Source organism: Canis lupus, chromosome 31, assembly GCF_011100685.1.
Source record: "Canis lupus familiaris isolate Mischka breed German Shepherd chromosome 31, alternate assembly UU_Cfam_GSD_1.0, whole genome shotgun sequence".
Taxonomy (NCBI): Eukaryota; Metazoa; Chordata; class Mammalia; order Carnivora; family Canidae; genus Canis; species Canis lupus.
Genome location: NC_049252.1, coordinates 36908781 through 36934244, shown reverse-complemented (window position 1 = coordinate 36934244; position 25464 = coordinate 36908781). Strand labels below are relative to the sequence as shown.

General features: G+C 58.7%; 1 protein-coding gene across 5 annotated transcripts in view; it reads right to left on the bottom strand.

Moving 5' to 3' along the window:
• Window positions 1-11847: 11847 nt before the first annotated feature.
• PDE9A (phosphodiesterase 9A) overlaps window positions 11848-25464 on the bottom strand; it is an 86958-nt gene continuing 73341 nt past the window's right edge. For 2 of the 5 annotated variants that reach the window (XM_038581572.1, XM_038581573.1), the window contains 10 exons: window positions 24898-24984; window positions 24032-24136; window positions 23661-23743; window positions 22299-22455; window positions 19388-19501; window positions 16296-16400; window positions 15530-15658; window positions 14482-14577; window positions 13069-13178; window positions 11848-12444 (listed from right to left, as the gene is read on the bottom strand). In XM_038581572.1, coding sequence (XP_038437500.1) covers window positions 13083-13178; window positions 14482-14577; window positions 15530-15658; window positions 16296-16400; window positions 19388-19501; window positions 22299-22455; window positions 23661-23743; window positions 24032-24136; window positions 24898-24984 — 972 coding nt within the window. In that variant the 3' untranslated portion in view covers window positions 11848-12444; window positions 13069-13082. The remainder of the gene's footprint in view (window positions 12445-13068; window positions 13179-14481; window positions 14578-15529; window positions 15659-16295; window positions 16401-19387; window positions 19502-22298; window positions 22456-23660; window positions 23744-24031; window positions 24137-24897; window positions 24985-25464) is intronic. The other 3 variants (XM_038581570.1, XM_038581571.1, XM_038581569.1) reach the window with 3 other exon arrangements.

Here is a 25464-nt window from a genome sequence, read left to right as displayed (position 1 = left end):
GCAGATGGACAGAGAGGGGGCTCAGAAGACACCGGGGAGCACATTTTATGCATATAACTTTGACTACAGAGAGTTCTAATCAGCCAGTTCTTTATTAAAGTAATTATCATAAACAACTTTATACTGAAAAACGGATTCAAGCCTGTATTCTTATGGATTTATTCCTTCACTTTTTCCACATGAAGAATCTTTCCATCTGAGAAAGAGGCTGCTGGTTGCCTGGCCAATGTCTATACTCCCTTTTGCCTTTAACAGAAGCCCCTTCTTTTGTGGGGGCATCACTGTGCCCAGTAAACAAATCACATCTCCCTGCGAGGTCTAGAGAGATGTAAGCAAATGTGTCTGGATGGGATCCTCATTTTAAAAGTCCTGTAAAAGGTCTCACCTGGGAGGCATGCTCTTTGCCTGTCTGCTTGACTTCCTCTCTACCTGGAATGTGCTCGCAATGATGGATTCTGCAGTGAGACCATGAGGTGACTCCGGTGATGAATGCTCAGAAACCAAATATGCAAATGGACAGTGGCCAGACCATGTGTAAAAGTAGAACTCTAACCCCACAGGCTCCAGCCCAGGAAGCCAGCCCATTATCTGCAGTAACCAGCCCAGGAAGCCAGCCAGCATGTTACAAGGCAGATGTGTAGGAATTCAGACTACTATCTCCAATAACCAGTTCAGGAAGCCAAACGATAACCCCTGTCACAATTGGCCCCAAATGTCTATGACTTGACAGCTTCTCTAATTTTTTTCCCTGCCCTAACCTTTGGACCAACCAGAGGAAACCACACATACATTGCTAATGAATCATGTAGGATGACCCACTTCTAGTTACCTGCCCACAGCTTCCTCGGGCCACAACCTCCACTCAGGGCATGCCCAGAGCCTTCCTGCTCTCCACAAGGAGGCTTCCCCACTCCTCTGCCTGCCTGGGAGTTTCCACCAAAGGCAGATGACCCCCTGCGGTAGCAAGCTCTGAATACATAGCCTTTGCTTTTCTCATTTGGGTTTCATTTATTTCCATGCTGCCAGGTGTTGAGGATGGTGAAGCAGAACCATGAAAGGACATGGAACTCTGATCAAAGGGCAGGTGGTCTACTCGCCCAGGACTGTGTGGTTGAGAGCAAAGTGTCCTCCCGATCAGGAACACTTCTCCACAGAGGCAGAGGAGAGAGAAAGCACTTTTATTACTGAACAAGCATTTAGCTAGAATGTGGCATGCATCATAGGCAATCAGCTAAAGAGACTGCAGACAGAAAGGGCTCTTACTCTTGTATGAAGCTATGTAGATATGGCCCATTATCGTCGTGCGTCCAAGATGGAACTACCGCATTTCTCATAACTTTATGAGCAGGCGTTTGTTTGCATTTGGAGTCAGGTGCCAGCTGAAATCATACCCTCTCCGCCCTGGGTCAGGGAGATGGGGCATTGCCTTCCCTGATGGTCATACTTCAGAGGCACTCTCCTGGGCCCATGAGGAGTGAGGCCTGCAAGAGGCTTGTTTCACTTTCAATCTACAATGCCTGTCTCCAGCCTTCGCAACACAAAAGAAAATAAGCCTTTATCATGTGTAAGCCACTCTCATCTTGATTTTTTTTTTTTTAATAATTAGTAGCTAAACACAGTATCCAATGAAAACACAGTTTAGTGTTTTTTTCCCCAAGTCTGGACAATTCTCTTATCTTGAATACTGATTGCCACTCTCTTTGTTGTTGTTGTTTTAAGATTTTATGTATTTATTCATGAGACACACACAGAGAGAGGCAGAGGGAGAAGCAGGCTCCCTGTAGGGAGCCCGATGCGGGACTCCATCCCAGGACCCCAGGATCATGGCCTGAGCTGAAGGCAGATGCTCAACCACTGAGCCACCCAGGCGCCCTGCCACCCTCTTTGTTCTGTCCTCCGAAGCTCTCATTCTATCTTCCTCATCTAAAGTTTTCTCTCCATGCTGCTCAGCCTTTATCTCCCTGTACCACACATCTGGCGTCCGGTTCTTTAATTCTCTCTTCCTCTGCTATATAATCCTTATGTTAAGTGTTGTATTTTAATGAATAATAGGTATAGCTCACATTTTTGTTTTCTTTTTTGAAAGTTCTTCTTAAAAAAAAAGATTCCCTGTTTATGCATCAAATGCTATCCCTCATCATTATGCTTAAAGGAAGCCTCTTCAAATACAAAGACGTACATACATAGTTAAAGGTGTAAAGGATACATTGTGTAGACACAAATGAAAACTGTAGCTGGAGTGGCAGTAGCGATATTGATCAAATATCAAAGCCAATTTCAGCGGGAGGACTGTCGCCAGAGAGGAAGGGGTCAAGTGATCGGAGATACCAGAATCCTAAATGCGTATGTCCTAACATCAGAACTTCAAAATACATAAAGAAAGTCCTGAAAAAACTGAGTCTTGAAGCAAACACACCCACAGTCACGGCTGTAGACTTCTGTGCCACCTTCTCAGTAATCAATAGAACAAGAGAACGGAAGGCCCTGGGCCTGGGGAGTGGCGTGCCTGCCTCATCTGCGGGCCTTCATGTGGGGTTGAGCTGTCTCTGCTCAGGAGCTGGCTGCCCGGCCTGTTTGGGTTTGTTGTTGCCATGGTCACCTCCATGCAGATGTGAAGCCCCTCTGACTGCAGGCTGCAGTGGCCTCGTGGAGCGGGGTGCCGTGCTGGAGGGGAGGGTCTTTCTCAGGCTTCCTTGGGCCTTCTCAGCTTCAGCTGTCCCTATAGGACGGCCCCATAGAGGGGGTCCCTCTTCAGGTCCTTACGCCTCCTGACACTGCTGGGTCTGCTTCTGCCCCAGGGGTGAGACTGTCTGATGCCTTTCCCTCAGCCAGAGGCTTTGCTTATGAGAGTCTAGGAAGCACGTGGATCCTGAGGAACCACTGGTCACCCCATGCGCACCTGTGTCACCCAGAGGGCTCTCCGTATGGGACTCCATCTGTTCCCAACTGTCATACTGATCAGCCTTTAAAAACTTAAGATTTACCTGAACCTCTCTCTGTCCATTTGTGCGGTGGTCACATCTTTCTTCTGTGCCCCATCAAAGATGAAACAGTTTGTGCCCTTTCTCTCTCTCTCTCTCTCCTTGAAGGGTCTCATTCCTTTTTGGAATTCAGTTTACTTTGTTCCTTTGTGACTCATCATCTGACTTTCACCGTTGCTAGCGGGGGAGGGATGTTCTGTGCAGCTTTTGGCATTCTGAGTGGAAATGCAAGTCTCTTAGGTATTTTATTGCAACCCAAAGCTAACTGTTTCACTCTGTGAGTTCATCTTTTGGTGAGAATTTCCACTGTAGGAGTCCAGGGTAATAGCAGTATCCCCTGAGATATGTATCCTATCATGAGGCCACAGCAGGAAACAGATGGTACAGAAAACTGGGTCACCTAGGAAAGTGACAATGAGGGGAAGGCAGGGCCAGAGAACCCAGTGTCCTAGGGCTCACAGGAACAGGTGCTGTGGCATCTGGAAGGGTAAGGTCTGCAAGGGCGAGGGAGGAAACGTTCTGGGGTCCAGAGAGGGTGGCCACATGGAGAGGACTGGCAGCAGCTGTGTCCATCAGTGAAAGGTCTCAGCCAGTTTGTGGCTAGACATAAAACAAAGGAGGATATAGGAGAACTTAACACTGTTACCAACCAAGAGGACCTAATCAGCATTCACAGGCTGCTTCCCCCAACCACAGCACAGAACACACGCTTTCTCTCTCTCTCTCTCTCTCTCTTTTTAAAGATTTTATTTATTTATTCATGAGAGACACACAGAAAGAGAGAGAGGCAGAGACACAGGCAGAGGGAGAATCAGGCTCCATGCAGGGAGCCCGATGTGGGACTCGATCCTGGGTCTCCAGGATCAGGCCCTGGGCTGAAGGCAGCGCTAAACCACTGAGCCACCCGGACTGCCCAGAACACAAGCTTCTCAAATGTTCATGGAACATACCCCAAGGTAGATGACATCATGAGCCATAAAACACACTTCAACAGGTTAGAATTGAAATCATGCAGAGTATGTTCTTGGGCCACAGCACAGTCGAACTAGGTATCAGTAACGGGAAGCCAACAGGAAAATCTCCAAACAGTTGGAACTAATGAGCTCACTGCCAAAGAACCCATGAATCAAAGAAGTCTCAATGAAAATTAAAAACAAAAAACAAAAAACATTGGATTGAATGAAAGTGAAAATACAACACATCAAAGCAGGGGTGAGAAATTTTTAGCACTAAATCCTTATAATAGAAAAGAGGGAAAAATCTCAAATCAGCAGTCTGGGCTCCGCCCTTAACAAAAAGAAGAGGAAAATAAACCCAGAACAAGCAGAAGGAAGGAGACAATAAAGATAAGAGATGAAATCAATGAAACTGAAGACAGAAACAATAGAGAAGGTCAACAAAACAAAGCTGGTTCTTTGAAAAGATCACTGAACCTCTAGCAGGATTGACAAAGACACAAGGAGAGAAGAGACAGATAACAAAACCAGGAGCAGAAGTGGGGACATCACCACAGACCCCACGGACGTCAGACGGGTAATAAGGGGACACTTTAAACAAACCCTCCACACAAAAGTTTTATGACTTGTATGAGATGGACCACTTCTTTGAAAAGCACAAACTAGCAACCTCACCTATTATGAAATATATACTTTGAATAACTCTGTAACTATTAAGGAAATTGAATCAGTCATTAAAATCTACCCCCCTGCCCTGCACCCAAATTCCAGATCTAGATGTTCCCATTGAAGACTTCTTTCAGGCTTTTAAAGAAGGACGACGACCAGTTCTACACAATCTCCAGTAGAAAAAAGACAAGAAGGAAGCCCTTCCCAATTCATTTTATGAAGTTAGTGTCACCCTGACAACAAAAACCAGACAGCACAAAACAGGAAAACTAGACCAGTACTCCTTAGGAATATAGATGCAAAAGCTCTGAACAAAGTTTAGCAACTGTAATTCAGGAGTTATGTATAAAAAGAATTACTGCGACCAAGCGGAGTTTATTTCAGGGATGCAAGGCTGGTTTAATATTCAAAAACTAACCAATATAATCCACTACTTTAACAGACTGAAGAAGAAAAAAACCATAAGATCAAATTAATTGACGCAGAGGAAGCATTTGATGAAATACAGCGGCCGTTCTTGAGAAGAGCTCTCAGAGAAACAGGAAGGAGCGGAACTCTCTCAAGCCGATAAAGAGCATCTACAGAAGTTACATTCATGCTTTGCCCCCTAAGATCCAGAGAAAAGCAGGGTTGTCTTTTCTCACCACTGTTGTTCAGCGTGGTTTTGGGTATTCTCGAAGGGCAATCAGGGAAGAAAAGGAAGGAGAGACCCACACTTCTCTCCTGTGCCGTGGGCTGCAATGGTTGTTACTGTGTCAGCGTCTCCTGGGGTAGAGCAAAGGACTGAAGAGCAGGGTCCCCCCTGCGGAGCTGGCCGGGCCAGGGGTGGGGGGGCCCAAGGTCAGGGAGTAGCTGTAGCCACCAAGTCTAAGATCACTGAGCGCTTCATCTCTGACAGGTCCTCTGGCCAGATGACCATGGGCACCCATGTGCATGTTCATGGTGTGATACCAGGAGCGCTTCTACAGAGCCCAGCATCTTCCACCTCACTGTCCCCACCCAAGCCCCAGGAGGCCGACCAGGGTGAAAGTGGGGCTGTGCCCAACCCTCACCGGGCCAAGTCAGAGGCCTTCTTCCACGAGGCAAGTGGGTGTGAGCCCTGTCCTGTGATCTCAGCCTGTGGGGCCTCCACCCAGAACTTGACCTTGGGCCCTGCTAGCACGCCCTTGGGCCTCCTGCACCCAGGGGCCCTATTGTCACCTCCGCAGGCACCTTACCTCAGAGGACTCTGGCCATGCCAACTCCGCAGTCCCTTGCCCTACCCCCGATGAACAATGTGGTGCCCCTAGCGCCGGTGTGATGCTGTCCCTGACTTCCCAAGGTTGGGACTGATGCCACTCATCTCAGAGCTGGCGGGAGAGCTGATAACAGAGACCACGAGGTACGTCTGGGCAGCCCTCCAAGGACCACATGGAAGCTTTCAGGAGCTTCAGAGCTGAGCCCCTTCAATGGGAGTTGGAGGCTCGCAGCATCAGAATGGCAAAGTGACTCTCTGGCTGCTCCTCCTGGGGTTTGCTATGTGGGCCTTCACTCCTGAAATCGCGTGGGTAGAAGAGGGAGGTTAAAACGGGGCAGCCAGAGGGCCTGGGGCAGCCAGAGGGCCTGGGGCAATGCTGCCAGTTGTGTGTTTAGATGGTGGGTGTCCTCACTCGGGTAGATGGCAGGATGTATGTCCTTCTGTCATGAAGTGGAGTTTGTCCCTGTCCCCCTTAAATCTGGGCTTGACCAGGTGACCTGCTGTGGCCGATGGGACATAATGTAAGAGCTGAGTGCATGCCAAGGCATGGAAAGTACTTGAGCACTGGGGCTTACCCTCTCTGGCTGCTGGGACCATTCGCCACCATGAGTGTGGACCATGTTAGCTAGTCTGCTGCATGGTGAGGGTGACAGACACCTGGCTGAAATTCCAGCTGACATCAAACACTCCAGAAGTGTGGCCAAGGCCATTTAGGCCAACCAGCTCCAGCTGAGCTGGGCCAGACCAGAAATCCTGTCCTGCTAACCTGCAAACCCATGGGAAAGAGTAAGCAACGTTGTTCCAAGTCGCTAAGTTGTAGGGTGGTTTGTTACGCAGCAGGAGCTGAGACACTCTGCATTCAGAGGCAGATGCTGGAAGGAGGCAGCCACTGTGGGATTGAGTTTGCCCGAGCACATGGTCCCAGCTTGTCTTCCAGGACCTGAACCTTCCTGTCACCCTTCCCTTCTGTCATCTGTCCCCTGTGAATCCCTCTGCGCCCTGGGGCCTGGTCCTCCCAGACACCCTGCTGGTCTAAGTCTGCTGTCCTCCCACCTCATGGAAACATGCCCCCGAGACTGAGCCCCGACCCTGCCCTGGGCAGCAGGTGCATGGCAGCAGTGGCCCCGGAGCAGTGACACCTTGAGCCCTGGGGAGAGAGGCAGGCTCCTGGGGGGCTGCTGTTGATAGAGCTGAGAGCCAGTCATCATGCCAAGTGCTTTGCACACATGTGTATGACTATATGACGGGAGAGGCAGGGATCGACACACAGTGACTGGGAGGGAGTAGGGGGTTGACCTGTGTCCCCCCCCCACCCATGAAAGGGTCATGACCACTTGCACCTGTGAATGTGAACTTGTTTGGAAACCAGGTCTTTGCAGATATAATGGAGTTAGGATGAGGCCGCCTGCAGGCAGGCTGGACCCGGATCCAGTGACTGGTGTCCCCACAGAGGACATTTGGATGCACAGACACACAGTGAGGGGACATGTGACAGCAGAGGCAATGTGGCCACAGGCCAAGGACCGTGGGTAGCCACCAGAATCAGGAAGAGGAGAGGAAGGACCCAGAGTGCAGCCCTGCCCACACCTTGGTTCTGGATCTTTTGCCTCCTGAACTGTGAAAGAATTCCCATTAGGCCACCAAGCTTGTGGTGCTTTGTGGTGGCCGCCAGAGGACACTCACGTGGAAGGCGGGTGGTGCTCACGGGTGGTGGGCAGAGAAATCCAGAAGGGCTCAAGCTCGCTCTGGCCAGACTCTTGGCAGAACAGGTGGCCTCTGGATGACCCTCCATGGAGGTAGCAGATGCTGGGCCAGGAGGGCAGGCGCTGCCTTGGCGGGATGTGGGCGGCTGGGCTGCGGCGGGGGGACGCGGGCTTGGCAGGCGTCGCCCGGGTTCCCGTCGGGAGGGATGGGCCGGCCCGAGGGGGCGGGCGATGTATAAACAGAAGGAGCATTTCTGTGCAGTTCCTTCCCGACCGAGAACTGCGGTGGGCACGGTGGGCACGCATCTGCCGGGCGGCAGGCGAGCAGGCGCTCCCCCGAGGCGGCCGCCCGCACCGAGCGGGCACACGCGGTACTTGGCGGCGTCTCCGGGATCCAGCACGGCGCTGAGCACGGCAGGCCGGTCAGCCAGCGCGGTTGTTTAGTATTTCCTTCTGTTTCATTCCAGTTGGCACGTCCAGTGCATTTTGAGTTTTCTGTAAAATAACTTTTTAAGGAAAACAGCAGAAATCAGTCCAGAGTTCTCACTGCCATGAATAATTGCTGGGTGCCGCCGGACGCTTCCGTGCCCCGTGTCGCTGCTCCGCCCGTCTCCTTCACGCCAGCCCCCTTTTCCCTTAATGAAGCCCAAATGCTCCTTGTTTTCACCCAGTTTGCCATCAGGTCTGCAAACGGAGCGGGCACGAAAGCTCGCCGTCTACCCTCAGCTGGGAGCGAGGCCAGGTGAGTAATAGGTGAGTAATAGGCGCACAGATCCTTATCGACGTGCACGCACACAGCCCCTTACTGCGGATACGCACGCCTGCACGAGTGTCCCTGTCTTCATCATGAGCACACACGCACACACACACATACGCGCGCCCGTTTTACAGTACGATTTTTACCCTCTTGCATGATTCTTTAGATTAGTGATCACAGACCGACTCACTCATTCAGTTGGCAAATGTCTGAGTTCTGAATACGTAGATCACCAGCAGTGTCCCTAAGGTGTGTGGGGTCCCGGGAGATCGTTTTGTGTAGATGTGTGTCTTTTTTTTTTTTTTTTAAGATTTTATTTATTTATTCATGAGAGACGCACAGAGAGAGGCAGAGCCATAGGCAGAGGGAGAAGCAGGCTCCCTGCGGGGAGCCCGACGCGGGACTCGATCCAGGACCCTGGGGTCACGCCCTGAGCTGAAGGCAGACAGACGCCCAACCACTGAGCCACCCGGGGGGCACCAGGGTGTGTGTCTTTATAAACGGTTCAAATCACTCCAAACCAGCCTTTGGGCTGTTGGGGCTTCACTGGGAGCCGTGACGTGGCATCGAGCCGGGACGGCCAGAGCACAGCAGGGCCCAGGCACCACGGGTCAAGCCCATTCGGTGGTGACCACAGGTGGACCTCCCCTCCTCTTGTCCTCACACCTGACCCCTAAGTCCAGCTGGACGTACGGCCTCAGTGGCCCCTCAGACCCCACTCCCTCTCCTCCTGGATGACCCGGGGTGTTGCCCTCACTGGCCTCTGGCCTCTCCGTGTGGTCATTCTGCACAGCCTCACCCTAGCCCAGGCCCCACCTCGTCCCCATCTTGCCGCTCCACCTGGTGGCCCCGTCCGCACACCCCGAGTCCACAAGCCCACCGCTCATCCTGGCTGCGGGGCCTCGGTCACCCTGCACCCCGCCACGGATGCAGCCTCGCCAGGTCTCCGGGCTCACTGCGTTCATCGCCCCACAGGACCCCAGGCTGGTAGTGAGGCCGGGAAAACTCGCCAAGGACACAGGGGACGCTGTGGGAATTCACTGTGAGTCCCTAGCACCCTCACCCAGCTCCTCTTGGCCACTGAAGGAGAACAGCTCCCCCCCAAATCCAGAGTGACCATTTTATCCTCCCCTTCCAGAGACTATGGTTCAATTCTTTTGACTTAAATGTTAAACACTCTCCTGTGGCGGTATCGGAGGAGCAGAAGGCCGGAGCAAGGCCTCCCGTGCCGCGCACCTGCCCGGCCGCGTCCCTCTTCTGCCCTTCCCGGGGCGGGGGCCGCAGCTGCCCTTGGGGTGACAACACAGCAGGGCATTTCTTGCGGCAGGGGGACGCGGCGGAGCCGCTCTGTGGCCCCGGCCCAGCGGAGCAACTGGAAGCCAGTGGCTGTCTGGGATGAAGTATTGTGTGTGTTTACTGTTCATGCAGAGTGGATTTTCCCATGTGACTTGGTTGAAGGCCACAGCCAGCGGAGGCTGTCGCGTTGGCTTTGGACAGTATGAATGGAGGAAGCCGCAGACGGTGCCCGTGGTCTGAGCCAGGACGGCGTAGGGCGCTGGGCCTGGGGTCACCTCCCAGGTGGGAGTCTGGACATCTCTCCTTTGTGTCTCCCGACCCGGAGGTCAGGATGGAGCCACGGAGGCTGCGCTGGCCTGCTGCCCGGCAAGGGGAGGAGCGGGGACTGGGCGCTGCATTCCCAGGGTGGCCTTGCTCCCGTGCCCAGCGGGCGCACGGCATTTAGGACCGAGATGTGCGGAGTCTGTAAAGCATGCTCTCATCCCCCTCGTGTGAACAGCAGGTGACGGAGGCGTGGCCGGTGCGCAGGAAGCAGCGGCCAGCTCCGTCGTGTTCTGGGACGTGCAGCGCATTGTGTGTGTCCCTGGATGGGCAGGCGGCCCTAAGCGTCCTACCCTTCATGCTGACTTAGCACTGACGGTTGTGCGGTGGCCACGTTTCCCCCCAGCTTCCAGTGCTGATGTGGTCACTGCCCTGTGCCCACCTGGGTGGCCTCTCCTGGGGCAGGGGTGATCCAGGCTCTGGGGGGGGGGGGGCCCGTCCACGGCTACAGAGGCTGGTCTATAAGGGAAGAGATGTGCCCAGGTGGAAGGGGACTCAGGCCAGGGCCTCGTCACCCCCTTGGGCTCAGCTAACAGGGTGCAAGTTACCCCAATACATAAACATTCTGGGGGCAGAAGGTTGGAGGAGGCATTTTTCGGGGATCTGATGCTCTTGCGCCCGTTGGTAAGGTTTCCGCTGATGGAAACCAGGCTGCCGCATGACACGGGGGCTGTCACAGAGGTTCTCTCCTCACAGCCCCCTCCTGGATGTTGGTTTCCTTGTTCCAGGACTTGATGTAACCTCAACCCAGTAATGTGAAGGGTGTTAGAGTGTGTATACGTGCGTGTGTGTACACGTGTGTACCCGTCATTGTGGTATATGTGCACAGAGGTGTGGTTGTGTGGATATGTGTGTGTGGGTGCAGCAGCAGTGAATTCAGTAAGCCCGGTGTGAAGTCTGACAGGGCGGAGTGTGACGGGGTGGCATTCGGACCAAGTTAGCAGGTGGGAGGTGCTGGTCAGAGCTCTTCCACTGGGGGAGCAGGTCACAGAACTTTCCTGCCAGGTGTGTGGGCCGGTGTGCGGGCTGGCGTGCGGGCTGCTATGCAGGCGTTGTGCAGGCTGGTGTGTGGGCCGGTGTGCAGGCGAGTGTGCGGGCCGGCGTGTGGGCTGGTGTGCGGACCGGTGTGTGGACTGAAGCACATCGCCCTCCAGACCCCGACTGAGTTTGGGGTTACTGTAGCTGAAGCTGCCACCGTACTGGCTTCAGCCGGATTGAAATGAAAAACAAGACCACGGAGGGATGTAGAACCCAAGGCCCACGTTCATACTGAAATGGATTCAAAAAGTGATGGAAAATGTCACAGCACGAAATGAATTATTCAAGGATGGAAACTATTCAAGGATGGAAATTCTGGAATTCGCCGAGACGGACTGAATGCTGGAAGGACACTAATCAGCACCAGATGAAGGGCCGGCGGAGCGCAGATTTTGCGGCGGCCTTTGTCAGCAGGCTTCCTCAGAGCGGAGCCTCTTTCGTCCCCAGAGGCGGCAGAGGAAGTGTGCGCGGCCCTGGGGAGCATGGAGGGGTCTGGATGCACACGGGGCGCTGGGGGGCTGGGGTGTGTGCTGCCCGGATCTGGGGTCTGGACGCATGCGGGGTGCTGGGGGGCTGGGGTGTGTGCTGCCATTCAGAGCTTGATGTCCGCCAGCCGGGGTTGACTCTCCCTTTATGGGCACAGGGCCTTGTCCCTAAAACAAGGGCAGGAAGAAAGGCCAGCTGTCCTCCCCTGGGACAGACGCCCTCCAATGTGCCGAGCACAGTCTGCCTGCTGTCTGAGGTGGCCAATGCCCACCTCCCTGCAAACGGGGGCCAGCCTGGTGCTGCGTTCACACCTGCGTCTGAGCGAGCCGCCTCCGGCCCCACACCTCCCGGCACACCGCCACCACCTCCCCTCGCTGCTCACAAACAGGACACGGGCACGTCCTTGTGCTCCGGGCACCGCCTGAGATTTAATTCTGAATTTACACGGGATGGGGCATCACATCACACCGGGCAACCGTTCTCGATACATCTGCGAGCAAAGCACAGTTCCTCGTCTCCCCGCGAGAGCTCCGGGGGGCTCTGGGGACCCTCAGGAGCAGCCCCAGGATACACATCACTACCAAAGAAGAAGTACAGTACCCGTTTCTGTATAAGAATATATTATTTAAAAGACAGTTTAAAAATAAAAATTCTGTACAGCATCATGAATTCCTTTTTTTTTTTTTTGTATCAGTGAACAAAACAGTTCTTAGAAAACGCGGTTTTGTGGAGTCGGGCGCGGAGTCAACCTCCCTGCGTGGATGGCTCCCCCGAGGCTCAGGCCCGCCTGGTCCAGGACCGCGGCCCGTGACTGTCCTGCCTGCTTCGGGCTCCGTCTGCTTGGAAAAGGAAAGAGACCACTGGTTTGCTTCTGTCGGGATTGAAAACGTGCAGGCGCGTTCAGGACGTCACAGGATGACACGCAGACTGTGCTGGAAAACCACACACACCGTGGATCACACTGGGGCCAAATACAACAATTTAGATCCATTCTTCCGAGCTGTCAAAAAAATATGCCATAACTGAAAAACAAAAGGCTGGTGTTTACAAGCTCTTGGGGTTCCCAGCGTTCCGCTCACTTAACGGGACAAAAGCAGTCATATTAACGGTAGTAGTCCCACTAGTTGAGCGACTGGGGCTCTGAGGCCCAGAGAGGTTGAGACCCTCGTGCGGCTCACTCAGCGCGTCCTCAGCTAGCGCGTTGCTCCCTCTGCACAAAAGCAGGCCCAGCTTCCCACCCCCTGCGCCTGGCGCGCTTCCTAAGAGAATCTCCCCGGTGGTGCTTTGGCTCAGAGGGGCTGGTTCGCCTTTGACACGGACCACATGACCCGCTCGTGTCAGGTGCACGGGAAATGCTCACGGCAGCGTAACCGATTCGGCATTTCCCAGAAGTAGGTTTTTACAAGCTACGTGTCCTTGTAGGCCGCCCTCGTGCTCACTATCCATCTCGTGCCGTCACCCAAAGCGCGTCCCCCTTCCCTCCGAGCCTGTGTGACTCACCGGCAAGGAATAAAAGTCTCACTTAAAACCTGGCCGTCATTTGGATTCTCTGCCCTCCCCTCCTCCGACCCTCCCCGCCGCCCCCACAGATCTTCCCCGTCGCCCCGGTTTTCGTCTGAATTACCATACGAGTCGACGTCAATTCAGAATGGCATTATCTTCGCTTTTGGTCGCATCTCTGCTTCCCTCTCTCGACGTGTCGGTTTCCCCGGAGGACGTCAGGCTCTCAGTCTTCTGTAACGGGGACAGGGTATACAGAAGGCGACAATCAGGTGCCCGGAGCCCGTGAGTGCCTGCTAGAGCGCCGCTGTTGGCTGACAGCTGCCCACGCGCCCTGTGCCGAACCACGTGGCTGCGCGTGAGCCCCCTTCCCTGCTCCGGGACAACCAGCTCACCCTGGCTGCAGAGCCCAGTGGGCCGGCCGGGCTGAGCACGGAGCCCGCGGCCCTTTCTCTTTGGCGGGTCTGGCCTTCCTGGGGGCGAGGAAAGCATCCTGGGGGGGGGGCCCCCACGGGGTGGCCGGGCCTGGGGCCTTTCTAGTGGTGGCTCTCGGGTAGCCCAGGAGCACCAGGGCGCTTTAGCAATCCTGCCGGGGGCCCCACAGGACACCTGCTCGGACATCGCTCCCTGTACCATTTGCTTGTAGGCTTTGGGGTCTCAGGACCTCTCCGTGCCCCGGGAGAGGGATCCCACCAACCAGCAGGCGGTTCCTGAGCACTGACGACGAGCCTGTGTTGCACACAGAGCAGTTTGGGGGGACGTAGGAACACGGGGCGCCTGGGAAATCACTCGGCGCTCAGCAGGGCGTGGGGTTCCCACTGGCAAGGCGGGGGTGGGGGGCCCATCACCGGGGAGCCCTGACTCCAGTGAGCAGTGGAGAACGGACGGCCTGGGGCGGGTGTGTGGCTCCCGACAAGGACCAGGTGTGGGCGGCAGGGACGCTGCTCTAGCTCCACCAGGGCCCCTGCCAGAGGGCAGCGGTGGCCGAGAGAGGCTCACCCGGGGCCGCTGGCCACCAGGCGGGGGTGGCCTGCGTGGGTCTGGGAGGCAAGGATCCCGAAGGGACATGAGCACGCACAGAGGCCCTGGCGAGGCCAGAGCGGCTCACGGGCTTTGCACAAAGCCTCTACGCCGCTCTGAGCGTGAGCTGGGCCTTCCCTGGAAACGCTACCAGACCCAACTGCCACCTGGAGCCAGGCCCGGTCTCCCGGACCCCGAGGGGCCGAGCTGCCATGCGCGAGGGCTCAGGGGTGCGGCTGGGCCTGGAGCTGACCCGGGAGGAGGACAGGGACCCCCGTGGGGCCAGGGCGCTGCTCTGGGGGGGTCCGAGCTGCAGAGAGACCCTGGCACACCCGACCACACCACAACTACGGGGGACGGCGTCACCCTCCCCAGGGCAGTTTGGTTTCTTGGGATTTCGGGGCGATGCAAGTGAGCTCTGGTCCAGAGGGCCCTGCTGCAGGGGTGCCCGCTGCCGTGCCTGGAGTGCGGAGCCTCACGGTGGGGAAGAGCACGTTTCCCACGCGGCACGCGTTACCTCTTTCATGGCATCATCGATTTGCTTCAGCTCCTCGTAACGATCCCTGGATTCCCAAAGGGGCTGCAGCATGATCTCCTCCACCACGGGGAAGAGCTGGGGAGACAGCGGGCTCACTCAGGCGGCCCATCGTTCTGGGAGCAGCAGACCCAGGCGTCCGCGGAGCACGTGGCAAGTGTTCTCGCAGCCCCTGGGCCGCCACCCGCGGCGGGGTCCACGGACACCCCGGGTCTGAGGCTGGCTGGTCAGCGGCTCCTGGACACCCTCACACCCGCCACCCACCCACCCGCCTCCGGGTCCTCTCACTGCACACGCACCTGTCCCCCACCTGCCTGTCCCCGAATGTCCATCGTTCAAATGCCAGCCTCGCCTCTAGTTTCCTGACAGCCCCTGTGGCCGGAGGAACCAGACGGTTCCCCACCCGCCTCCGCTCACGCCATCCTGCCACCCCTGCCCCCGGAACGCTGCGCACGCAGCCCTCGCCCGGTGACGCCCTCCGTGCTTCCCCTGTCACATCCCGGGCCCGCTGCGCCCCTGCCCCCGCTGGCCGTGATAAAGGCCCGGAGGTCTGTGGCAGGAATGTACAGGAAGGCAAGTCCCCAGAGGAGCTGCGGTCAGTGGGGTTTACGGAAGGACGTGCTGAGGGGGTTCCGGAAGGCTGGCGGGTGGCACGGGGCCAAGGCCAGCTGAACGGGCGCACTCCGAGGCGGGGGCGTGAAGAGAGGTGAGGACCAGGGGCTGTGGGCCATCCTGCAGGACAGGAGCGCCGGGGAGGGCGGGGGACTGGGTGCAATGAGGGGGGCACGGGAGCCATGGAAGGTTCAGGAGACAGGCAGAGTCAGCCCGGGGTGGCCGTGCGCCGGGTAGAGAGGGGCAGGTTAGGAGGTGCTTCTGGAGGGCCTGGGGTGGCTCCTGGGGGCCCGGAGGCGAGAGGGCGAGTGCAGGGGCACCTTATGGGGCCTGGCAGGCGGCCACCGCATGCTGGCGTGCGTGTGCACACGGGTGTGCTCAATGTCGTGTCTTCTGGCTCGTGGTGACGGCCACTCACCTTGGTCACCGTTTCGAACATCGGGATCAGGACAAACTTGATGAACCCAATTTGGGCCGTGGCTTTGGTCACTTTGTCCCGGTCCATGAAGGGGGCCACAGGGAGGCCCTCCGACTTCTCGCGGTCGCTCTGCGGGGATGCAGGGGGCCACAACGTCAGAAATACCCCTGGGGACCCCTGAGGGTCTGAGGGCAGAAGGCGCGTTCATGTGCCAACCAGGCTGCTCGGACATAGGGACATGTCACGTGGCCACTGGAGCGTGCAGTGGGTGTGCGCGGCCGAACCGTGAAGCCGGGGCACAGGGGCAGGCGGCCTGCCCGGGGTCCCCCACGCTGCTGTCGTGAGTCCCTTGCTGGCTGGCCCAGCATTTTTGCACACAGGCCAGCCGGTTTCCGTCTAGGGCCCCCCCCACCGGGGGCTGGACGTGCCGGCCAACCTGCTTGGTCTCCCCCGCCCCCGGGGACCCCTCCTGCCTCTGTCACTTCTCTTTCAGGCCCTTTGCCCGACGCGTCCACCCCCCCAGCTGCTCAACTAATGGTCGAGGCAGCAGTTTTCAACGTTGGCTTTCCCAGGCTGTCACTGGCTCTCCTACGGCACCTTGTACCCGCTCATCGTGGATGTGCACCTGCTGCGAGGGCTTTCCGGAGGCCGGAGGCCAGTGACCCAGGCCACCAGCACCCTGGGCACACCCATCACCTTTCCAACACGGAGCCCGTAAAGGGGCTGAGGCGAGCAGCAGGGGCTGGTGGCTTTGGGACACTCTTACCTGCATGAAATACTCTTCTAACAGGCAGTCCACCCAAGGCTCCGCGACTTCCATTGGACGGACCTCATTGGAGATGTCACAGCATTTTATCAAAATCATCTTCAGCTGGAAGAGAGATTTGGGATCAGGCCTGGGGCACAGGGCGCGTCCCGCTGCCGCGTCTGGGTGTGCGCTTGCCGTCCCGGGGGACGGAGGGCGGTGCCGCTGGCAGTCTGCATCTGACCCCCAGCTCCACCCCGAGCACGGGGCCACCACCGCACCCCCGAGCGGCCCGAATATGTTTGGGGGGCTTCAGTATAGGAGAGTCCGTTTGACACAGATGAGTTTCATAAAACTTAAATTGTAAAGTTTAAAAGTATCCTGTTGAGGACACACAGCCAAATACAGAAAGAAGTCACCGTTAGCACGTGGAGGTTAACAGGGTGATGGGAGAGGGACGCCTGGGTGGCTCAGCGGTTTAGAGCCTGCTTTCGGCCCAGGTTGTGATCCTGGGGTCCCAGGATCGAGTCCCACGTCAGGCTCCCTGCGTGGAGCCTGCTTCTCCCTCTGCCTGTGTCTCTGCCTCTCTCTGTGTCTCTCATGAATGAATACATAACATCTTTAAAAAAAAAAAGGGGGGGTGATGGGAGAGACCCAATCCCGCCTGCCCCTCCAGCCTGGAGTCAGGCGGACCACACGGAGGTGGAAGGCGGTGTGGGCTCCTGCCCTGTGCCCGGGACCCGCGACTCGCCTGTGAACCAAGGCTCTCTGCCCCCGGGGCCTGGGCACCTTCTGCTCAAGCCACCACCTGCAGACGCCTCGCCTCCTTCTGCTCTGGCCCCTCCGTCCAGCCTTCCTGGCCACCTCAGCTCCAGGCGACGGCCCCAGGAGACTAGCCTCCGAGCCTGCTGGGCTGTGGGCCCGAAGTGGGCCGACCCCCCAGCCGGAGCGTTCCCACCTGGGCTGAAGGTGCGTGCTTTCAGGACCAGCTGGAAGGTCGGCCCCGTGTGGCCTGGCCTCCCTCCAGCACACCACTGTCCCTGGGAGCCACTGGCATCCTGGGTCAATGTGTGGGCCACCGCTCAGGGTCTGGAGGTGACCCCACGAGAGTCCATCTGGGCACCCCAACGCGGGCCGTGGGCCCTGAAGGGGCCTGGGCTGTTTGCACCGGGTCTTCCAGGACGGGGGTGGGCGGCGTGACTTGGCACATCTGCTTTCAGCCCAGCATCTGGCACAGCCCCAGCTGGACCTCGGGGTGCCTCGGCTGCACTGTCCCTGTCCCTGGTCACCACCCTTCCTTATCAGTGCCCGGGAGGCCATCCAGGCCTCCTTTGTCTGCTTTGGGACTTGGCTCCAGAACACAGGTCAGCAGTGGGTCCGCCCGGCAGGCCTCTGGGGGAGGCTGTCCCGACACGGCCTGGGGCGCAGCTTGGGCAGGGCCGTGCTGCGGGGAGTTGTGCTGGGATCTCAGGCCCTGGCCACGCGGGGCACAGCATCCAGGGCTCCTGCTGGGGGCCTCGGCGGAGGCCCTAGAATCCATCTTGACCCAGAACCTTCATGTGTGCGGGCTTTCCCCTCTACCTCCTCCAGCCCGTGTCCACAGAGACGTGGGAGCCTCTGGCCGAGGCACGATCCTCTGGTCTGTGCTGCAGGCCACTGACCCTCGCCCTGTGTTGGGGGTGGACGGAACCCTGGGGACCCGGCGACTCTTTTTCCCACTTGCTTGGACAGTTGGAAGGAGGGGGTAACGGTGTGATGGTCACTCTGTGTGGCTCATCTTCCTGACCGCTCGAGTCCCGGCAGCCCAGGCCTCCTGCCCCCAAGGGCCTCTCCTTATGTGTCAGAGGGAACACGGACGCTCTGAGGGGGCACAGTCCACTTGTCCGTCCTCCTCGTCCTGCCGTGGGGGGGGCAGCGGCGCGTCCCACACCCCGCTGGCTTTTCAGGAGCCAGGCCCGTCCCTCCAACATGACCCCATCTCCCCGTGTCCTGGCCCATGAAGGGAGGGCTCGGGAGGCCTGGCTCGCGGGGATGTTTTCTCCTGATGATCACTTAGGGAAAACGCCAGGTCCTTCCCTGCATAGCGTGTTAGCTATGGGGGACGGGATGGTCACAAGGTCAACCGGATCTCAGAGGGCTGTCCTTGTTAATCAGCTTCTAGGGAGGGAAGGTGACCAGCAGTTTTAAAGAGAGAGAGAAGGGGGACACCTGGGTGGCTCAGTGGTTGAGCATCTGCCTTTGGCCCAGGGTGTGGTCCTAAGTCCTGGGATCGAGTCCCACATCGGGTTCCCTGCAGGGAGCCTGCTTCTCCCTCTGCCTGTGTCTCTGCCTCTCTCTCTTTCTCTCTGTCTGCATCTCTATGAATAAATAAATAAAATCTTAAAAAAAAAAAAAAGAGAGAGGGGCCCCTGGGTGGCTCAGCGATTGAGCGTCTGCCTTTGGCTCAGGGCGTGATCCCGGGGTCCTGGGATCGAGTCTCGAATTGGGCACTGCCTGTGTCTCTGCCTCTCTCTCTGTGCCTCTCATAAATTAAAGAGAGAGAGAGAGAGAGAGAGAGAGAAATGCCAGAAAGCAGGCCTAACACCCAGACCAGGCTCAGCGTCACCCCTTTGGCCACAGACCCGGGAGGACGTTCCCTTGCATCTTCCTCTTTAAAGGGCAGGCCTGGTGCAGCCCCGGGTGGGGCGGGCTCTCCTCGCTGGTGGGGTTCTGTGTCCCCCCTGCTCCTAGAGGGGCGAGCCCGGGAGCGGCCCTGCGGCCCCCTGACGTGCCCGCCCCGGAGCTGGTGTTCAGAGTGTTTTCTGGGGCAGTGCCTCCCCGGGAGGGCCAGCTTTGTTCTCAGGAAACCAGAGCAAGATGGGCTGCCTCACCCACTCCCCACCTCCAGGTCAAGCGAGGAGTGAGAGGGGCCGCCTCCAACGGGGGGATGGGAGATGCGCCCGCTGGGGGCTCTCCAGGTAGGTGCTGTGACTGCACCCGCCTGAACCAGGCCTCGCTCCCTGGCCAGGCTGAGGGTTCGGGTCGATCCAGCGGCTTCCAGTCTGGGCTGAGCGTGGGGCTGGGGGTGGGGGCCCAAGCACCAGCCCCCAAACGACGAGGAACAAGCTACTTACAAGGGTCACGTGCTCCTCATTGCTGTAGTCAAAATTCTCCATCGTTTCTTTGAAAGAATCCATAATTTCTGCGTGTCTTGCCATGTCGGTGGCTAAGATCAATGTGATCATCCCCTGAAAGGTGAAAGCAAAGCGTTGACCCCGGGCACAGCCCCCGCATTACGCAGCGAGTGCCAGCTGTGTGCCCAGCGCCCCCACCGCGCACGGCGGACTCCGCTCGCTCCTGGCGCCAGCTCTGCGTGTGTCTGAGGATCCCTGGCCTCATCTTCAGGACCAAGGAGGAGGCCGGGAGCCTCCCAGGCCGCCGCTGGCGAGTGGAGGCTGGACTTTCAAGCCCACGCATGCGCTGGGAGCAAGCCTCGAATGCCGAGTCCAGGAGGAGGCCGCCCTGCCAGGCCCTGTCAGGCCCACTCGCGTGCTGACGACAGGCGCAGCACCGCGCTTCCTGGTGACGGCTGGCTTCGGCCACGGACAGATGCTTCCCCCTGAATCCAGCAATCCAGGGATATGGCTGATCTTTCACGTCACGTTGTTGGAGGTCAATCACCGATTTTCCAGGAGACTGTCCCCCTTCCCCCCCCACCCCCGTTATCTGTACGTGACTCTGTGCGTATAATGCTTGGGAGCAACCAAAGTCAGGTTACACTGGACAGCACTGTCCTACTAACACGTTTGTAAATGAGAAGGCCGTGATTTAAAAAAAAAATTCTTTTTTTTTTTTTCCAAGTAGACTCAGCGTGGAGCCCAACGCGGGGCTTGGACTCAGGACCCTGAACTCACGACTCTGGGATCATGGCCTGAGCTGAGATCGAGAGTCGGACACTCAACTGATGGAGCCCCCCAGGCGCCCTGAGGATGCAGTGGTTTTTAAAATACACATTATTACCTCGTTCACCAAACATCGGGTCAGGAGAAGCAACATAATTCGAAACCGTGAGCATCCGTCCATCCACCCCGAACGCATTTATGAGAACACAGCTCTGCTGCAGAGTGTGGTCCTTTCCAAGAAAACAGCACGACAGCCTCGGGTACAGGACTGAAGTCAGTCGATTCACAGCACGTCCCACGTCCCACGTGTTTCGGGGGAGGGGAGCGTCACTGGCATTTCGAATTATGCGGTTTCTCCGTAAAGGTTTAATTGTGTTATTGGTGAAGGATCCTCCCGTGTGAGGAGTGATCCTTGGTGACGAAATATCATTAAAAAGTGGGGCAGCAAGGACGCCTGGGGGCCCCCGTCGGTGAAGCGTCCGCCTTGGGCTCAGGCCACGGTCTCGGGGTCCTGGGATCGAGTCCCGCGTCAGGCTCCGTGCTTGGTGCAGAGTCTGCTTCTCCCTCTCCCTCTGCTCCTCCCCCTGCTCATGGTTCCTCTCTATCGCTAAAATAAATAAATAAAATCTTAAAAAAAAATTGGGACAACTGGTTTTATGCTCAGAAAGTCTCATTTTAGCCTCAGCAAGTGTTCGAGGCAGGACAAGCCTCGTGTGTCTCCGTGGCAGGCGGGGACGGGTCACGCACCAAGGGGACCCTGCTGCTCTGCTCCTCTAGGTGGACCCCCCCCCCCCAGGAACCTCTCCCAGGGCGGCCGCCGGGGGCTCTTCGTGACTCGCGCCCTGTCCCACCTCCTCCTGACAGCACGGGGCGCCCCGGCCAGGCGGCTCCGCAGCGTGGAAGAGCGGCGGGAAAGCCCACAGACGGGAGGACGTGGTTGTGCCAGGATTCATGACTCGGTGGCGACCGACCTTCAGCCTGCCCTGGGCTCTGAGCTTCCTGGAAGCACGGCAGGTGATGGGTGACACGGTTTATGAGGCTGTTGTCCTCTGATAAAGTGAAGCTTATCAGACCTCCAGGACGGAGGCCCCGGAATCCCGCGTGCTTACCAGGTGCGCCCGAGGCAGGCAGCGAGGACACGGGGTTGTCCGTGGCGCGGCGGAGTGTGGCTCCCCTGCACGCACGCACACGGGTCCCCAGGCTGCCGGACAAGTGCCACACGCGGGGTGACGGGGAAGCCCAGAAAGCCACCCTCTCACGGTCAGGACGCCTCTAGGGGCCTGGAGGGAAGGTATGGGCAGGGCCGCACTCCCTCCCAAGGCTCCGGGGACGCGTCCTTCCCGGCTGCTCGGGCTCCCGGCCACCCCAGGCGCTCCTGGACTCCTGTCCCCGTCGCTCCCGCCTCTGCCTCCCCTTTACACGGCTTTCTCCTCCGTGTATCTGTCTCCCCTTCTGTGTCTTCTAAGGACACTTGTCGTTGGGTTTAGGGCCCACCTGGACAATCCAAGCTGATCTCACCCAGAGACCCCAAGTACCGGCGGGTGAAGTCACACCCACAGCTTCTGGGGTCAGGAGAAAGGAAACACACAATTTCTTTGGCAGAGGGGGCTACCATTCAACCCAGCGACTCCTCCGAGAGGTCACCCTGGTCTCTCCCCTCCCCTGAAAACCCCGGAGGGTGGCACCCAGAGCTCAGCCGTCCTGCCTGGAAGCGGCCCTGCTGCCGGTGAGTTGGCGGTGTGTGTCTCAGGACATGAGGGCTCTGTCCCCACCTCCCCAGCGGCCCTTACGTGAGGTGGGCGGTGGGGCCGGGGAACAGCCGGGGTCTGCTAAGGTGGATGCGGCAGGTGCGTCTGCCCGGGGCCTGCATACGCTCACCGCGCGCCTCTGGTGAACGACCCACCCCCAGAACACGCGCTGGAGGAGGGACGGGTCTCAAGGGATCCGGTGAGATGCTGGACGAGAAGTGCAGACCCGTGGGGTCCCCTGGACCTGTGCCGAGGGCACGCCTCCCCTTGGGGCGCCACTGGCCTTGGTGACGGAGGGGTGACCGGGGGCCTCAGTCCCTGGAGAGCAGGGCTCTACCCCGCGGCGTGCTCATCGCCCCCCTCTGCGCCGTCAGAGGGCCCTTGCCCCTGCACACCTGTCTGATCTGCTTGAACCCGTCCGGCTGCACGTTGGCGAAGATGTTGCACTCGGGCTGGGCGAGAATCTGGAAGGCCACGGCGCAGTGGTGGTTCTCCAGGGGCGAGATGTCGTTGTACCGGACGGCCAGCTCCGTGCGCGCGTTGATCTGGTACCTGGCATCGACAGAGAGAGCACACGGAGCCTCGGGTGCCTGCCGGGGAGGCCAGCCTGACCCCCCTGCAGTCTCCTGACTCTCTGCTGCCCCTTTAACTAGATGCCCTCGAGGTTCTTTAATCCCACCGGCTAGACACCACCAGTACACCTCAGCTTCTCCCGGGGACGGCGCCCCGAAGGTGACCAGGCCTCCCGTTGTGTCCCCTTGCAAACATCAGCATGTGCACAAGGCAGGCACGTGGGAGGAGCACCAGGTGTGTTTCCCGTGAGAGCTGTGGCTGCCACCCCTCGGTGTGAAATGGGGGGAGAGAGGCCTGTGGCACCCGCCTCCTCAGAGGAGCGTGGGCAGCCACACCTTGGGATCCACTCCCGTCCGGATGGAGGCCCGCCACCAAACACGACGGTGAGCTCTCGGCCACGTCGGATGTTGCCGCACAAAGACATCTGCTAGAACAGGCGCATCACTGGGGACGCAAACCAGGGCTGCACGGCCTGGACCTGGTTACGCGGGGTGGATCTGGGCCTTGCCCCCGCAGATGCGGGAGACGGTCGCTGTTCCGGGGAAGCCTGGCCTGTCCCCCCGCGGGCTGTGCACCCCTCCCTCCCTGCCCGTCTGCGCTCCTTCTCTCCCTTGGTCCCGGCCCCCTGCCTTGCTCCTGTCGGGCCCAGGCTGGGAGTGGGATCCAGAGGACGGGGCATCTTGTGCGGCATCGCTCCTGCTTCAGGCTGAGGGGAGGTTCTGGCCACCACCGGGCTCTGCTCTGTCTGTGCAGATCGCAGATGCGGGTCTGGAGCCAGGACCCCAAAGGTAACCCAGAAGGCTCTGCCCCGGGAGGCCCAAGGCCCAGAGTGGGAGCTGTGTCCCACGGGGGCGAGCTGGGGGCTGGCGAGGCCCTGGCTGACAGCCCCAACTCAGAACTGGTCTCCGTGTTAGGCTGAAGGTCACCTCTGGTAACCAGCGAGCCCTTGGAAGGGGAAGCGAGGGGCGCCCCGGGGGGCTCAGCGGTTGAGCACCTGCCCCTGGCCCAGGGCGTGACCCCGGGGTCCTGGGATCGAGACCCGCATCGGGCTCCCCGCGTGGAGCCTGCTTCTCCCTCTGCCTGTGTCTCTGCCTCTCTCTGTGTGTCTTTCATGAATAAATAAAATCTTAAAAAAAAAAAAAAAAAAAGGAAGGGGAAATGAGAGAGACAAATCATGAACGTACGTGTTGTTGTAGCCTGGATGGTCCAGGTCATGGCAGATGGCCGCCGTCATTAGAATCAGGATGTCCATTTGGGAAAATTTCTCCTGGATGAGACAGAGGGTGGGAGGGGGTGAGGAGGGGGTGAGGAGGGGTCAGAGCGGGAGAGAAGTGATGCCGGCAGGAGGAAGCCCCCCAGCAGCAGGCCCGGGGCGGGTACGGGGGGTGGGAGGGACCTGCCCACTCTCTGGGGCGGGGTCAGCAGGGTGGGTGCCCCCCGCAGGGCGGGGTGGGCTGTCTTCCCAGGAGGGTGGGGGAGCCTGTACTGGGGGCTGCGTCTCTGGGTGAGGCACTGCCCGCCGCCCCCGTCCCGGCGGAGCCCCCCAGAGACCCACCTGGAGCCTGCAGAGCCAGATCATGCTGTACATCATCTGGGTCACGCAGAAGCAGTGCCGGAAGTTGTGAAAAGGGTTGTTTCTGTAGTTGTCGTGGACGCAGAGCTGCGAGGGGCAGAGGGTCCCAGCTGCCACGTCTGCCGCCCGCCCTCCCCGCCAGGCCGCCCGGGCCCTCCTCCCTCCCCACCGTGCCAGCCGGGCCGCCAGCGCTGCGGGTGCTGTGCATGACCCTCGCTGAGCCAGAGGCCAACTGCGGGCCTGTGCTTGCTGGAGGGGCGGGCCAGGTGGCCCAGGCGGCCCGAGGACGTCCCACTGGCCACCCTGCGCCCCGAGGGCAGGTGGGGGACAGGCCTCCACCTGGGCTCATGGACTGAGGTGGGCGGGGGGCCGTCAGAGCGGCTCCCGGTCATCACCACACCTTTCCATACTTTAATATTTAACATGTAGACTTTTACTCCTTGGTTCTGAGCATTATTTTACTTAAAATAATTTGTCGCTAAACACACCCTCACACGCACATACCCCTACACGTGTCCCCTCCCCCCCACGCTCACACCCACACAAACTCACGCACACGCCTGCACACATGCACACAAATCCACACACACCCATAAGCGTGCACACACCCGCACACACACTCCCAGACTGCAACCCTGGCCCCGACCCGGTTCTTCCTATTTTCTCGCACAGGCGCTTCGGGGCACCGAGTGTTTCCGTGGGAGACGGACAGAAGCAGGCCTCATGTCCTCCCAGAACGCTCGAGGGAACGTCACCCCTGGCTGCAGGAAGGCCCGGGCCACCAGGAAGGGCCCGGCTGGTCCGTTCCCCAGGAACGCTGCAGAGGGACGTGAGGGGCCTGCACTTACCAGCCATCTCCTGAGCGTGATGGGGTTGATGGAGAAATCTCTGACCAGGCCCAGGTCGTGGTACATGTGCTCCAAGCAGCTCAGCATCTGCGGGCAGAGGAGCAGAGGGTGGTCGGTGGCAGGGGCATCCGGGAGATGCCTGCAGAGCCAGCCGGCAGCTTCACCAGGCCGTTCCCTGGCGGGTGAGCCTAGCCCCCCCCCCCGGGGGCCTTGGGACCCCTAGAAGGGATGGGGTGCTTGAAAGAGCAGTTGAGGTCAGAAGTCAAGAGAGTTCCATGGAGAAGGGACAGCGATTGGTGAGAGGCAGCGCCCGCAAAGACCACGTCAGCCTCGGCGAACACGGACACACGAGAAGCCAGGCTGAGGTGCTGGGACACGGCGCCACGGGACGCGCCCGAGAGCAGGTGCTGTCGCCGACACAGGTGAGCGCCCTGTGCTCGCTGAGACCCGATGGCCCGTGTCCCCAGCACGCGTCGTCGTTCACCCCGTGGGGCCCGCTGGGACCAGACACCCACTGTAATGCGTTCATCGTTCATCGTTCATCGTGGGGTCTGCAAGGTAGGCCGC